Source organism: Phocoena sinus, chromosome 5, assembly GCF_008692025.1.
Source record: "Phocoena sinus isolate mPhoSin1 chromosome 5, mPhoSin1.pri, whole genome shotgun sequence".
Classification (NCBI taxonomy): Eukaryota; Metazoa; Chordata; class Mammalia; order Artiodactyla; family Phocoenidae; genus Phocoena; species Phocoena sinus.
The window spans coordinates 62,510,849-62,528,339 of record NC_045767.1 but is presented as its reverse complement, the minus strand read 5'-3'; the positions used below and the strand labels follow the sequence as shown (position 1 = coordinate 62,528,339).

Here is a 17,491-nt window from a genome sequence, read left to right as displayed (position 1 = left end):
AATCACAATAATAAATTGTAGAGTCTCAAATTTATAATGTATGACTCCTATAAGATTCTTAGTGATTTTACATTGTAAATACATTAGAATATTGATCAAAGAAGTAATCTGATACAAAAGATTAATGTCAGCATAAAAAACTCTGTGCTTCAGTTATGGCTCCAACATAATACAAATCAAATAAGAACTTATATCAGTGTTGGGTGAGGACATACTGGCATGAAGAAGTGGGCTAGGACTTTCGGTTTCCAGTCAAACATGTGAGAGGTTAAAAGTTGCCACTCTGTCCTAAAGAGTAAAAAAGCAGAACAAACTGAAAAATCAACAACTCTCTTTAAATCTATCAGAGAAGTAAGGTCACAGGGCAACCTCTGTGCCAATTCGAAGAGACTGACAGGCAGATACAGAGAATCCCAACTTACCAGAGCAGAAACCCACAAGCACAAACCACCATGGGAACTAGGGCCAGGGTAAGGAAAACCTGAACCAAAATTGATAAACTGCTAGAGGCTCAGTACGGATAACTCCAAGAGTTGTAAACTCCAGGGGGACCCCATCATGGGGGGGAGTTTCCACACTTTTGTGAATTTTACCTCCAGGAGCTCAATCGGGTTCTCATAGGAACACCTGAAAAAAATCCCGTTGTGCTTCCTGCAGGGAGAGGGGAGAGGAAGCATTCTGAAATATCCCAAACACTCTGTTCTTCTGAGCCAGGCCTGCCCTCTGAAGAAGCTATTTAACCAAAGCCTAATCTTTTGGTGTTTTATCAGAGCCTAAATGACCTGGGGAAGGGAAATACCCAACTTCAGGCCCCTCTAGCCATCCTGTCCCTCCAAAGCTGGGGGTGGGGAGGAGACTGAGACTGAGAATCAGGGAGACTGAAGTTCACAGGCTCACTGAAGACTGAGACCTAGTTACAGGCCTATAGAACACTTCCCTGCCCTCACACTTACCACCACATCACAGAAGGGCTATCTACAGCAGTTCCTTTTACCCAGTACATCACATTCAGCTATCAAGAAAAACAATTACAAGGACATACCAGATGGCAAAAAACACAGTTTGAAGAGACAGAGCAAGTATCAAAACAGTCTCAGATATAGCAAGGATGTTAGAATTATCAGATAAGAATTTTTTAAAATTATCATTAATATGCTAAGAGCTCTAGTGGAAAAAGTGGACGGCATACAAGAACAGATATGCAATGTAAGCAGAGAGATGGAAATTCTAAGAAAGAACCAAAGAGATATAATAGAGATCAAAAGCACTGTAAGAGACATGAAGACTGTCTTTAAAAGGATTATCAGTACATGTACATAGCTGAGGAAAGAATTTGAGCTTGAGGATATCTCAACAGAAACCCCAAACTGAAAAGCAAAGAGAAAAACACAACATGCAAAAACTGTGAAACAACTATGAAAACATATGGATAATAGGAATTCCAGAAGAAGAAAAAGAGAAAGAAACGGAAGTATTTGAAGCAATAATGAGTGAGGGTTTCCCCCAAATTAATGTCAGACACCAAACCACAGAGCCAAGAAGCTCAGAGAATACCAGGCAGGGTAGATGCCAACAAATGAGCTAAATGTGTAACTGTATTATTTCATTCCAAACCCTTAACAGTAGTCTGAAGAACTGTCATCCCCATTTCACAGATGTAACTTCTCCAAGGTAACATGGAACTAATCTTGAAATCCAGGTCTGTCTAAAGCCCTGACTTAAATCATAAATATTATTGCCTCCAGATAATGATATCAACTGCTATTTTAACTACTTACCAATGTACCAGTAATTATTCTAATAACTGAAAATATATAATCTTGGTAGAGTCTAGTACATCTATAACCTTGTGAGGTAGTTGTTATACCTACTTTACAACTGAGGAAACTGAAGTTTATTTTTTTAAATTGAAGTATAGTTGATTTACAATGTTGTATTAATTTCTGCTGTACAGCCAAGTGACTCATTTATACATATATATATATATATATATATATATATATATATATATATATATACACATTCTCTTTTCATATTTTTTTCCATTATGGTTTATCATAGAATGTTGAATATAGTTCCCAGTGCTATATAGTAGGATCTTGTTGTTTATCCATTCTATATATAATAGTTTTCACCTGCTAATCCCAAACTCCCAATCCAACCCTTTCCCAACCCCATCCCCCTTGGCAACCACTGCTCTGTTCTCTATGTCCATAAGTCTGGTTCTGTTTTGTGTCATATTTTGGGTTCCACATATAAGTGATATCATATGGTATTTGCCTTTCTCTTTCTGAGTTACTTCACTTAGTATGATCACCTTTAGCTGCATCCATGTTGCTGCAAATGGCATTATCTCAATCTTTTTTATGGCTGAGTAGTATTCCAGTGTATACATGTACCATATCTACTTTATGCATTCATCTGTCGATGAACATTTAGATTGTTTCCATGTCTTTGCTATCGTGAATAGTGCTGCTATGAACAAAAGAGTGCATGTATCTTTTTGAATTATAGTTTTGTCTGGTTATATGCCCAGGAGTGGGATTGCTGGATCATATGGTAATTCTATTTTTAGTTTTCTGAGGAACCTCCATACTGTTTTTCATAGCGGCTGCACCAACTTACACTACCACCAACAGTGTAGGAAGGTTCCCTAGAAAACTGAGGTTTAGAGAGATAAAATAGTTTGACTAAAAACATACACACTAAGTGGCAGATATAATATTTAAGCTAACATTTATAAGACTATGGATCCTTTATTTATAACCTATAAGTTAAAACATACATAAAGTGAAGGATGTGAGGTAAGTTTTTCCCTAGGCCATTCTAGTACCTCTTGCATTATGCTCACCATTCACAAATATCATCATCACTGCTCTGGACTTAGAAGCAGTATTAGATGGAGGGAAAGAGCTCAACTCCTAATCACATTACCTTTAACCTTGTGATTTTATAGGTTTGTGCCTTGCTTGCCTCATTCATAAAATGGCCATGATAATAGTATCTGCTTCATAGTGCCATTAAAGGAAACCTTTAGCCATATCATGTAACTTGGAGCAGGGCACCATATGTAATAAGTACTCAAAATAATAGCTGCTATTACTTAACATTTTTCTTTAGAATTACTTTTTACCTACACAGCTACATTTTTAAAAGAAACCATATTTCAGTCATAGGCGGAAATTCTATATAACACGTATAAACACACGGAAACCTTAAAACACAGTTAAAGCAAAACTCTATTATATTCTCTTGCCAGTCAAGATCTCTGAGCCTGAGAGTTGTTCCCTGTTTGTTAACAGGGAAGTTTTGCAAGTGTTAGAGAGAGATAAAAAACATGCAAGAACCAATCTGAGATCTACTCAGAAGATCATGGATTAAAAAGGATTAAAATAAAATAACGGCCTTACATCTGAATCTATTTATTCAAAGCTGGTATGTTATTGTCCTAAAAAAAAATCACTTACAATTCCAAAATTTAGGAAAAACATGACTGAGCATTGACTTTTATTTGCCAGGAATCATATCTTTTACTCTCTTTTACTGTAGAACATGCATGGAAAGTATTTGTGTTCTTTTAAAACCATAGAGAACATTTTGAGGGCAGCTGAGTGATAGATCATCAAAAAAAGCAAGGAATGCGAACTCATAACCTAAGCCAGAGAAAGCTGGAGCCTTCATCACGTTAAAGGGATGGCCATTATCTCTGCTCCGAAAATGAGGAGCTATGAGCTGATGTCACTATGTGGAAAGAACAGAGGAACTTATTGGGCTGTTTAGAAGTGACTATGCATTTAAAACCAAGATGATAGATATCTGCCTCAAGAGCTAAAAATTCCAGATAACAAAGGAAGCCACCATCTGAGGCTATGGTTTGCTCTATTAGTTTCAGCAAAAGGTACAAGCACTCTGGCTCTCTGGAAGATCTAGATTTGTCAAACACACTGAAGGGGGACAAACGATATGTGAGGCTATAGACATAGTGACAAAAGTGGCAGACATAAGGAAACAAAAGACCCGGCTTTGCACAAGGAATGGGGAAGTGGAAAAGCATGAGAGAAGAATGACTTTGAATACTGGGTCCTCACACAGCCTCTGTCCCCGTGAGGTTATACAAGTCGAGGCAAACCCATCTAATGCTCTTGCTAAAGTCTCAGACTGGTGAAACAAAGATGATGGCTCCTACCTCTGAAGTACGCTACGAGGCTAATTAAGATGATGTCTGTAAAGGACGTCACCTACACTGAGAATTCAGCAAGTGGTGGAGGAGACCCACAAACCAAATGCAATGTGTGGACAATTTTTAGATGTTTTTTTGAACAAATTAACTGTAAAAAGAGAAAAGTAAATCAGTAGGTGAATATAGGGCTGGGTAGTAGACGCTATTAAGTAATAACTACTAATTTTATTGGGTTTTGCAATGGTTTTGTGGTTGTTTGTTTTAAAAGTCCTTACCTTTTAAAGAAACTTATAGAATTATTTACAAATAAAGTTATAGAATAGCTGTGATTTGCTTTAAAATACTCAAACAAACAAAAAACCCTATTACATGAAACAAGAATGGCAGAAAAATGACGAGTGATGGGTCCACATAGCTTCATTGTATAGTTCCTCTATTTTTGTGTGCCTCTGAAAATTTACACACACACACACACACACACACACCTTTTAAAATAAATATATAGAGATTAAAAGACACCAGCATCAGTTAATAAATATCCTGTTATTGTTTTCATCACAGACATTATTTTAACTACACACTCAGTGCAGACTTCCTGTAGGTTTGGTCCACACAATAAAAGGAAGGGCTTCTACATAGAAAGATCTAAAGACCAGAATAAGCCCATGGAGAAGCAAGACTACCGTGGAAAAAAAGTAAAAACTGAGTTTAGAGCAAGAAGAACTGACCCAGAGTGGTCTCACTTGGAAATAAATCTAGGAATTAAGATTTTTGGAAGTGAAATCAGGCTGTTACCAATCCCAGAAGAAATGTCCATCCATATCTTTCTTTAGCTCAGATCTTTCTTAGTTTTAAAACTGTACACCTTTTTTTTTCTTTTTTTTTTTTTTGCTGTACACAGGCCTCTCACTGTTGTGGCCTCTCCAGTTGCGGAGCACAGGCTCCGGATGCGCAGGCTCAGCGGCCATGGCTCACGGGCCCAGCCACTCCGTGGCATGTGGATCTTCCTGCACCGGGCCACAAACCTGTGTCCCCTGCATCAGCAGGCGGACTCTCAACCACTTGCGCCACCAGGGAAGCCCTAAAACTGTACACCTTTTTACTGCAGCCAAACTTACATTTTGTTTCTTCATTATTTTTTCAATTGCTCCTTAGAAAATGACTATTTTTAAGGCTTCAGTTTGATTATGACTTTGTCAAGAGGAAGGGATTAAGTATCTCTCAGCCTTTGAAGGAGTCAGTCACAGAAGAAGACAGCTTTAAGAAACCCAGGAAACCAGATAGACCAATTCAAGACACCCCAAATGATCTAAAGAGCTGGCAGAGATAGAAGGAAGGGGCCCTAGGGATGGGTGCAGGTATAAAGTAAGCAAGGTCTGGATAATTCAGGAAATATATATGTAATACACATGGAATCAGTAAAGGAAAGTTGTCAAAAGCAGTCTGGAATAGGTAAACCTAATTTCTAAATTAATGTCTCCAGATTCATTTTTTAATCTACCAAAGGATGAAGCAGTAGACATACCACGTGGGGTTGCAGTGAAGATTAAATGACATAATGCATAGAGAATACTTCAAACACGCCTGGCACTTACCAAGCACTCTGTCAGTGTTAACTATGGTGAATATGGTTAAAATTTTGCTCACTATTCCAAGCAGTTCTGGCCAAAGCAGATGATTTTGATGCATAAATGCAGCTATGTGGGAGACCATATTGATTTTAAAGGCAATTCAAACAAATCAAAGATACACAGCACTATTAGAACTTGCATAAGTTTCTACCTTCTCTATTGTTTCATTTATAAATTATAATCCCAACAAGATTTTGTCAGTCATGAAGACCTGTCAAGTTTCCTGCTCAACTCTGAGTAAAATTCTTTCTAGAATATTCTAACAGATTTTTTAAATTTCCTGATTTTTTTTTTTTTTTCTTCTAGATAGGAATAGCCTTTCTGACAGAAAGGGTGATGTGAATGTGCCAGGAAAGGCCTGGATAGCTACAAAACATCTTCCTCCCATATCTGGCCAGAGTATGTGAAACCCCCACATTAATCATTCCTTTGTAGGCATGAAAAGCTACTCCTAAATGTAACTGTTAGCTAGGAAAGGAAGCACATAAAGCTTTTGTCAGCTGTTAAGACTCCACCTTTAATTGTTTTATCAATTTCCCCAGCATGCATTCATTTATTCTTTAATAGTTCAACAAAACATTATGGAATGTGTACTAGAGATGGGATTACAAAATTTAATGAGCTATGCTTCCAGCCCTGAGGAACTCTATCACAAAAGAAGACACTGGGTATAGTGGCTGGGAGTGCCACCATTGGAATCAGACAAACTTGGGTTCAAACAGTAGCTTTGCCATTCTCTACTTATTTCCTCTGGAGCAAACCTCTCTGTACCTCAGTTTCTTCAACCACTGACCTTTTTAGTAAATGGCTTAATAGGCGTAAACGCTTTATCAAGTTACTATCAGGGAATAAATATTAGTTATTATTATCATTACTTTTCTTTCATTACTTTTCTTATTACATGAATTAAAATTATAACAGACCATAAGTTAGTACATATTCAAAGTGTTTTGGTTGCAGATACAGTGTAGTACCTTATCCTGCCTGGGAAATTTAAGGGCTTCTTCTAAAGAGAATAATAATAGAGCTAAGTATGGAGGCAGTGCTGTCACAGGGCAGCAGTGGGAAGAGCCACGAGGCAGTTAAGACCACAATATGTAAAAGAAATGAGGCCTTAAGTGGAACTAGAGCAAAAGATGTTAGTTGGGTAAATGTAATATGAAGGGTTTGTAAGGGTAAGTTGTGGGGCTTTGTGAAGGGCCTTATAGGCCAGGGTAAGTGGCTTGGACTTTGATCAAGAGATAGAAAATGCCAATTGAGAAGTTTTAGAAGAAGAGTGAAAATCATATTTGTTTTTGAGAAAAACGACTCTATCACTTGTATAGCCTAGAGTAGAAAAGGGGACTGGTGATAGGCCTTCAAGGAGAAAGTTGCAATCATCTACTGGATGGGCCAACATTAGGGGGAATAGAGATGAGATGCAAGTTTGAACATACTCCCAAACTAAAGTCAGTGAAACACAAAGTTGTATCATAGGACAGCAGCACAAACCAGTGTCCTGGGAGCCATCCTAGGAAGCACCCACTTCACAACTTCCTCCATCTCCCAGTGCCCTCTGTGCACCAACCCGCATATGTGTTTACTCTATCACCAAGTCCATTTGATCCCAAGTCCTAAATCTCTCTCCAATTCTGCTCTCTACTTGCCATCCTTACTGCTATGGTCTGAACATCAGGCCATCACCACCTCTTCCAAGTACTACCTCATTAGCCCATTATTTCACTGTTGCTAAGCTTATCGCTTTCTAATTTATCCTTATAGGCGTCACAGTGATATGCTAACAAAATTTGATCATGTCACCCTCCTGGTTAAAATTTTCCAAACACTTGCCTCTACCTATAGGACAAAGTATGAGCTCAACGAAAACTAGATACCTACTTCTTCATCCTCAGTTATGGCCAGAGTCATTCCAAGAATACCAGTGGCTGAGAGATTTTGTTGTTTACTCATATGCTAAGTATCTCTGGTTTGAATCTCTTCTTTGCACATGATCTCTATATCATGAAATCAATCACATTCTTTTGACAAATTTTGACTAAAGGATCCCCCTATAACAATTTCACAGAGACATTTGGATGACCTAAATAAGACATTCAAGGCCCTCCATAATCTTTACCCATCTTTTTTCCAATATGATTTTCCAAATCTTTCACTCAAGCCACATAGGTCTATTCATTGTCCTTTCTTGAAACACACCTGGTGCTTTGGCTACTTCTAAGTTTCAGCTCATGGCATCCCTCTTATGTGGAACCCACTGCCTCTTTCTCTCTTCCTCTCCAGAACGTAAATATTCTCTACATGTGTCTTGCTCTGTGAAGTGTCCCCAAGTCACCTCAGCCCACCGGAACCACTCTCTTTTCTGTACTTGCCATCTTGGCCACTTATTTGCAATTTATCAGCAGTTCCTGTCTTGTAATATTACTGTATTGTTGTATTCAATTATTTATCTCTTGCATTGTTTTATAACTTTTAAAAAGTTTATGCTTTATTTCCTGCACCAGAGTGTAATTTCCTTGAAAGCTAGGACTTTGACATGTATTACTTTATATATATATATATATATATAAAATATATTATATATAAAAGTGCCTTCTTTTTAGGAGGGCCCTAAAAAGAAATAATACATGAGTAATATGTATATAGTAGGCACTTAATTAGTAATTAACAATTAATTAGTAATTGTTCATTGACATGGGCTGATATAGCTACAGGAGAAAAAAGATTTGTAGTTCATGAACTAGAAAATTGTTTGAAATTAATGAACATCATTTTTACTTATTAAATGTTACAATTTTAACAGAATATATCCAAATACATCAATTACCTATTTTTGTTACATTTTCCCAGACAGGAAAGAATGTATGTGCTTCCTTTATGAAAGAATTATTGAGGGCTTCCCTGGTGGCGCAGTGGTTGAGAGTCTGCCTGCCGATGCAGGGGACGCAGGTTCGTGCCCCGGTCCGGGAAGATCCCACATGCCGTGGAGTGGCTGGGCCCGTGAGCCATGGCTGCTGAGCCTGCGCGTCCGGAGCCTGTGCTCCGCAACGGGAGGGACCACAGCAGTGAGAGGCCCACGTACTGCAAAAAAAAAAGAAAAAAAAAAAAGAATTATTGAAAGTCATATGACAAAACAAAACAGTGCACGGTTCTTGGTTTAGTTATACTGCCCACTGAGCAGAGAAAACCTTCCCTTTTATGGACAGAGGGTTAAGGAGGAGGGACAGAGATGGAGAAAGGGGAAGAGGGAGGGAAAGAGATGGGGGAGAAGGACAAGGAAAGGGAGGGAGAAGCAGAAGAGGAAGGAGAAGGAAAAGAGAAGGGAAGGTTCTCTTCTGATTAAATCGGTGGGCAAAGCACTTTCCAAAAAAGAATGCAGTATCCTGTTACTGACTAAACCAGTTTTGCTCATTTTCTTCCTTTCACATGTCATGTACAATATAAAGTCTATTTTTCACTGACATGGTCAAAACTGTGTCTTTGAAGATCATTCTGATGGCTTAGAGGAAGTTTAGACTACAGGTAGGAAGGGCATGTCTGGGCAGTGCCAGGGGCGCCAGCATTGAAACACTGGGAAGAGTGAGGAGGCTTTTAAAACTTTCACAGGTTAAAGAAATTGACATGATAACTCTACTTACCAAGATTCTAGTGACTTTCTTCTATAATTGGTAGGGGGTGGAGTATGAAGCAACATAGTATTGTAATTAACTCTTGTATAGAAAGCATGAAACTAACTTATTAAAAAATTTTAAATTACTATTTTAAATTCACTATTGTTATTTTAAATTCATCATTCCCCCCAACACACACAACCCTGATTTCTCTTACAGGTTTTCTAAGATCCATGCTTTTTCTAATCTGCTTTCTTAATAGTTACCAATAGCGTTAAAAGTTCCATTTCATTGTTGAACCTTAATATAATTTCGTAAACTATTACAACTAAAAAGCCTGGGTAGAATTGAAGTGCCTGTGAGTGTAAAAATTTTCAGTAGTGGGAAACTTCTCATTTATTTAATCAAGGTTGTTCTCTAGTAGTTAATATCGTTAGGGGAAAAAAAAATAATCAGATAGAAAAGAAAGTCAAGGGACTTCCCTGGAGGTCCAGTGGTTAAGGTTAAGACTCCATGCTTCCACTGCAGGGGGCGTGGGTTTAATTCCTGGTTGGGGAACTAAGATCCTGCATGCTGCGCAGTGCGGCCAAAAGAAAAAGAAGAAAGAAAGGAAAGTCAACCCTGGCAGGGCAGGGATATGGCAATGAAAGTCCAAAGTGGTAAGAAAGTGGTGATTCTGAAGAACTGCATGTCGCATCAGCCTCTGCATGCTTCCTCCCTTTGACACAGCAAGTTATTTAATGTGGTGAGAAAGTAAGTGTTGAAGCAGTATCATTCTTTACTAGAAATCACATGTCAGGAGTTCAGTTTAAAAATAAAAGAGGAAGTTCAGGCTAAGCAAAACTTGGGTCAACAGCTGGCTTACGTAAATGTGAAGGTTATGTATGACTGGGATGCTGCAGCCTCAAACAGAGTCCACAGAAGCAGCCACCTGGAGCCCTTCTCTCCTTCAAAACAAAGCCTCTGAGCAGACAGGAAGAGTCAGCATTCAAAGGCAGCCACAACGCAAGCTGGTGCAAATAACGGAACAGCACAGACAGTCACCTATGTGACTTGATTTCAAAAGCACACACGCATGCCACTTCCTGCCACCTAAAATAATCTTTGACAGTTCTCTGAAACTTGCCTTGTTTCTGCCAAAGCACAAATAGACATAATGTGAACTGAATTGACTTGAATATTCTGTAAAAATGAGGAAGTTTGAAGCATAACTTAGGAAAAATTTAGAGATAAATCATCCTTCTTTTCAGCCATACATTTTCACATGTATTGACTATGTGATCGTTTTCAGAAGATCATATTGAAATGTGAACTAACACCAGGACCCTCTTTGTCTCTCAAAGCTCACCCCTTTTCTCTGTCCCTCATGTGTGCATTCACTAGATAGTCTTCCTTCGAGTCCTTGATGAGAAGCTTATGCCCATTGCAGTCTGGGGTGCTTGCCATTTGCCTCCCTGGGTGCTCTCCTGGCTGCACGAGCACACAGGTCTCTTGTCACTGTAACTCCTCAGCCCAGAAGACACCTCCACAGTGCAGCCCTTACTGGCCATCCCGTCTGTAAGTGTCCACTGTGAATTCTGTCTATCCGCTGGTGCTAATTTACTTTTCTTCTTGATGCTTCTTATGTCCCTCTTTAAACTTTTGGTATTTAACATGCAAGCTCTATTTATGAATTCACCCATGTAACAAACGTGTTGAGCACCTAACATATGCCAGACATTATTCTAGGTCCTTGTGATTCATCGCTGAACAAAACAGATAAAGGTCCCTGCCCTCAAGGAACTTATGTCCTGGTTGTGGAGTGGAGGTGCTCCTATGAGAAACATAATGAATGAGGAAATACATGTTCAAAGATAAAAATGCTTTCAAAGAAAGAAAAAAATCAGAGCAGGGGCTTCCTTGGTGGCGCAGTGGTTGAGAGTCCGCCTGCCGATGCAGGGGACACGGGTTCGTGCTCCGGTCCGGGAAGATCCCATATGCCGCGGAGCAGCTGGGCCCGTGAGCCATGGCCGCTGAGCCTACGCGTCCGGAGCCCGTGCTCCACAACGGGAGAGGCCACAACAGTGAGAGGCCCGCGTACCGCAAAAAACAAAAAAAAAACGAAAACAAAAAAAAAAAATCAGAGCAATTTAAGGAGGATAAGGAGTGTCAGGCTGTGTGTGTTGCAGCTGATTGCAATAAGAAATAGAATCAAGGTGGGCCTCAGAAGGAAGATGAAATTTGATCAAAGTGAAGGAGATGAAGGTGTTAGCCATGCAGATAACTGAAACCAAGTCATTGCAGGGTTTGGAGCAGAAGCAGGAGTTGGCTGATGGTTTAAAGGTTCACTCTGCCCTCTGAGTTGAGAGTAGTCTGTAGCGAGGCAAGGGAAGAATGAGACCATATACATAGGAACACCACTGTATGCCTGGCCCATGAAGACAAGAAGTGTTTGTTGAATGAATTAATATATGAATGAATGGAATATGGAGGCTGAAAAATAAGAGATCCTCACAAGCATGAAGTAATGGGCGATATCTTCACATCTTTGGGAAACAGACATAGTACATTAAGGTCACATCTTATAATTATTTGTATGTGAATATGTACGTGTTTATATCTATATACATATATATGAATATGTGCTGCTTGCCTTCTCTGTGGAAAACACTTTGAGTTTTGACAGATGCCTTCACCTGATTTATGCCACGTCCATAAATGTATGCATAGTGTGGTTTTCATTAATGCCAAGCTCCATATAATGTGACTACTTCCGTTTCCTGAAAAATAGCACATTCTAATACTGCCTAGCTGAGATGCCTTTTTTTTTTAATTATGAACTTTATGGAAGAAGTCTGTTCTCATAAAAACAGAGGTCATGGTTTCAATTCCCATTTAGGTATGTTAGTTTTAAATGAGGAAAAAAATTTCTCCAGCCACAGATTCTTTCTCAAGGCCAAAATGCTACTTGTGAAAACTTACTTTAGGCATGAGAAAGGGCCAAAAGAGTGAATCCGGAAATCCCTATACAAACCAATATGGAGAGAAAAAAACAAACAAACAGGTGGCATACTGGCTATAGATTAATATACGAGAGGCAACAGACATTTAAAATGTAATGTTTTTTAAAAATGCCAATATAGTTCCAAGATGATAAATTTCAAAGTTGGACAACGTTAAGGTTTGAAAAAGTGTCTCATTTATCTAATAATTTACAAATAATTATCCAACGTGTACTATGCTTGGCACCGACAATACAAATTGAGCACAACAGTGGATGTGTTTGTATGGTTGATTGCACTAATTCCCAACCAAGGTAACATCACTCTCAAGGAGAGAAAATTTGCTCTTGGGCAAGACAAAAAAGCTTAAACTTTTAACATATAAAACATAGATATACATACAATGCATAAACAGACATACAGTCTAAAGATCCCTTAGGAAGGCAAAAACAAACAAAAAAAGGTTGAGAAACACTTGTCTATTGGAAAGCTAGGGATTATGATAGAATAAGGTAACTGCACTGATAGGAAAAGTGTAGAATGTTGTGGAAACACACACCAGGAACACCTAATTTGGTTTGAAGGGGAGGTCGGGAAAGGCTTCCAGGGAGAAGTCACACTTCAGCAGAGCTGTATGGGATGACCAGTAGGGACTGCTCAGGCAAGCAGGTGGAGAGTGTTGTTCTAGAATCAAAGCAGAGGAAGAGCTCATGCAAAAGATATGGACGATCACTAGCACAGACTTTCCTTGAGGAAAATCTATATAAACCCCTTAATTATATGGCTTGGCTAAGTTGGCTAATTAACTCACAATGTCAGATAGGCCACAGAGGAAACACTGCAAACTGAAAGTTGAATTTGGGTCACATTTTATACCTCAAGTGTGTCCTCTCTCACATAGGAGTCTTCCTTTCCATCATCCACCATCATCACAGTGAGACTTTCACCACTTCCTGCCAGAGAGTTCCAACAGCCCCCCTTACTTGTTTCCCTCTGCTCACCCCATACATCAGAACAACACAGCGATCTCAGGAAGTAAAGTGCTAAATCAAGCTACCAAGAGGTCACCCCTGATGTATCCTTTCTCTGCTCTCAAATATTCATGTTGATCCAGATCAGCTCCTTGGCCTGCCAGCTAAGTGTTTGAATAGCCAGGCTCTAAACCACTGATGTGAGAGAACTCAAGTATTCCTTTAAGTCAGCAGTTCCCAAACTTTTAGAATCTAATGAACTCTATGGTCCTCCCCACATTCATCCAGTCACAAATATTTAGAGTGCCTACAATATGCCCAACACTGTTCTAATTACTGATGCTAGAGCCGGAATAGGGTAGACAAGGTCCTTAGCTCATGGGACTTGCTTTCTCAAGGAGGAAAGTCAAGTCGAAATTAAATAAACAAATAAATAAATCTAATAATTTCAATTGAAGATAAGCATTATGAAGTTTTAAAAGGGTCAGGAGTTAAAGAGTGACTTGAGATATGGAGATGGAGGAATAAGGATAAGGAGGTGATAGTTGAGCTGAGACCTGACTAATGAGAACCAGTTACATGACTATCTAAGGGAAGAGACCCCCAAACATAGGGAACAGCAAGGGCAAAGGCCTTAAGATGGAAGTGAAAACTCTCAGAGGAAAAACCGATAGTGGGTATACACTGCCCTAGCTATACCGTTCTTAAAATATAATTTTCACTATCAGTGGTTTACTAGACTATGCTACCCTACACATGCCTCCCAAGAACTCCAGGATCTCCCCAAAACCAGCAAGTAAAGGGTTGATGTCTCTAGGACCCTGCTCAAATGGCTACTTTCAATGTGAACGACGAGAACCCATGTCCTATCATTTGTGAAATAATTTTAATATCACCTCTACACTAAAGCATGGTATACATGGAATTGTCATACAACTTCCTGGGAGAACCCGAATGTCCTAAAATCCATCCTGTATCCTTGACTAAGAATCCTAGTGTTATCTGCTAAAGAGGAAATAGCACACAGTGGTTGCCTATGTGTGAAGCAGATTTTCTGGGTATGAATCCCACTTCTGACACTTACTTAGTTACGGGTCCATGGGCAAGTTGCCTAAAATTTCTATGCCTCAGTTTTCTATAAAATGAGAACAGTGATAATGCTTCACATGATTTTTGTGAGGATTTAATGATACAGTGCATGGAAAGCATTTGAAAGATCTTTGGCACATTAGAAATTATTTTAATGGTGGTTATACGAATTCTGAATTCCTACCTACCATCCCCCGTCAAATTCATTCCATTTCCTCAGCCTAACATACATTTTTCTTCATTCCCAATGGCCAAATTTCTACAAACTTACAAAGCTCAGATAAAATGCCACAACCACCATGAAACTTCTATTGATTTTAGCTTCCAGAAAAACAATTTCCCTCCTCTGAATAACTATTTGTACACTGTTTATACCATTAGTCTAATTATTCACAATCTTACAAGGTGATTTTGTATACATGTTCTGCATACTCTGCTAGATTGTAAACAATTTTGAGCAATGATGTCCTATAGAAATATAGTTTGAAACACATAATTTCAACTATTCTAGTTAGCCACATAAAAACTTTTTAAGCATATGAGATTAATTTTAATAATATATTTTTGTTTAACTCCATAACCAAAATATTATAACTTACTATGAAATCATTATGAGCAAAATAACGAAATATTTTCTATCTTTTTGTACTAACTTTTTGAAATCCAATGTGTATTTGACACGGTACATCTAAATTTGGACTAGCCATATTTCAAGTGCTCCATAGACACATGTGGATAGTGGCTGCATCCAGGACAACATAGCTTTAGGGCATGTATTATCCTATATATCTCTGTATTTATCAGAATGCTTAGCATAGCACATTTCCTATTTCAGAAGTTCAATTAATATTTGTCAAATTAATGACTTACTTTACTAATTTATTCAAAATCAGTACAAGATCTAATCCCATAGAAAACATGTTTCTGCTATTCATAACACAAGTAAAACCATGTAAAACTACTTCTGGCTTTCTTTAAATGATAAAAAGTTTGTTCTTCCTCTGGAGTGATAACTTTTTCAGTTATATTTCTCATTAGAATGTAGTTTAGAAGTACAAGTCCTGGATCACTGAAAGAAACAGTACATACAACAATAAAATTATTTACTTTTTGTTTCACGTGTTGAGAGAATTCATTCCTACACTCCTGATAAGAATAAGAATTTTAGAAAAAAGTAATTAACTCTTTTTAAAAATTGAGGTAAAATTGGTATGTTATCAATACATTATATACGATTCAGGTGTACATTACAATTTGATATCTGTGTACACTACAAAGTGAACAACACCAAAAATCTAGTTACCAATCATCACCATACAACTGACATCTTCAACCATTTTGTCCCCCAAACCCCCCTCCTCTCTGGTTGGTAATCACCAATCTGTTATCTGTATCTATGAGTTTGCTTTTGTTTTGGTTTGTTTGATCATTTTTTTGTATTTTATATTCCACAGATGAGTGAAATCGCATGGTGTTTGTCTTTCTCTGTCTGACTTATTTCACTTAGCATTGTACCATAAAAGTTCAGCCATGTTATTGCACATCGCAAGATTTCATTCTTTCTATTGCTGAGTAGTATGCCATTGTGTATATGTACCACATCTTCCTTATCCATTCATCCATCAATGGACACTTAGGTTGTTTCCATAGCTTGGCTATTGTAAATAATACTGCAATGAAGATAGGGTGCATACATCTTTTCAAATTAGTATTTTTGTATTCTTTGGATAAATACCCAGAAGAGGAAGAGCTGAATCATATGGTAGTTGTATTTTTAATTTTTGAAGAATCTTCATACTGTTTTTCATAGTGGCTGGATCAATTTACCTTCCCACCAATTTACATTCCCACCAACCCCAAAGTGTATAAGGGTTCCCTTTTCTCCACATCCTCTCCAATACTTGCTATTTCTTATCTTTTTGATAATAGCTATTCTATACAAGAGGTTTGAGATGATATCTCATTTTGGTGCTGATTCTCATTTCCCTAATAACTAGTGATGTTGAATATCTTTTCATATGCCTATCAACCACCTGTATGTCTTTTTTGGAAAAGTGTCTATCTTGTTTCTCTGCCCACTGTCTAATTGAGTTGCTTCTGTATTTGTTGTAGTATTATATGCATTCTTTATATGTTTTGGATATTAACCCCTTCTCAGATATATGATTTGTAAATATTTTTTCTCATTCAGTAGGTTCAACTTTTATTTGGATGATGATTTCATTCACTATGAAGAAGCATTTTAGTTTGATGTAGTTGAATTTGTTTATTTTCACTTTTGTGTTCTGTGCCTTTGGAGTCAGATCTACAAAGACATTGCTAAGACCAATGTCAAGGAGGTTATGCCTATGTTTTCCTCTAGGATTTTCTTGGTCTTACACACAAGCCTTTAATCCATTGTGAGTTAATTGTTATGCATTGTGTAAGATACTGGTCTAGTTTCAGTCTTTTGCATGTGGATGTCCAGTTTTCCCAACATGATTTATGGAGGAGACTATCCTTTCTTTGTAGTATGTTCTTGGCTCCAATGTCATAATTTAATTGTCTATATGTATGGGTTTATTTCTGGCTTCTAGTTCTGTTCCATTGATCTGTGTGTCTGTCCTTATACCATACTGTTTTGATTACTATAGCATTGTAATATAGTTTGAATCACAGTGCTTGATCCCTCCAGCTTTGTTTTCATTCTCAAGATTGCTTTGGCTATTTGGGATCTTTTGTGTTTCCACACAAATTTTAAAATTATTTGTTCCAGGTCTGTGAAAAATGCCTTTGGAATTTTGATAGGGATTGCATTAAACCTGTAGATTGCTTTAGTTAGTATGAACATTTTGACTATTTTAATTCTTCCAATCCATGAGCACAGGGTATTTTTCCATTTATTTGTATCTTCTCCAAATTCTGTTATCAATGTCTTACAATTTTTAGTGTATAGGCCTTTCACCTCCTTGGTTAAATTTATTACTGGCTTTTCTTTATACAATTGTAAATGGCATTGTTTTCTTAAATTCTCTTTCTGATAGTTCATTAT

The 17,491-nt window shown here is 37.9% G+C and overlaps 1 protein-coding gene across 1 annotated transcript in view; it reads right to left on the bottom strand.

Moving 5' to 3' along the window:
- Positions 1-17,491, bottom strand: part of DTHD1 (death domain containing 1) — a 70,854-nt gene that overhangs the window by 15,313 nt on the left and 38,050 nt on the right. The window contains 2 exon segments of the mRNA XM_032631975.1: positions 216-288; positions 954-1,012. Of these exon segments, the coding sequence (XP_032487866.1) occupies positions 216-288; positions 954-1,012 (132 nt within the window).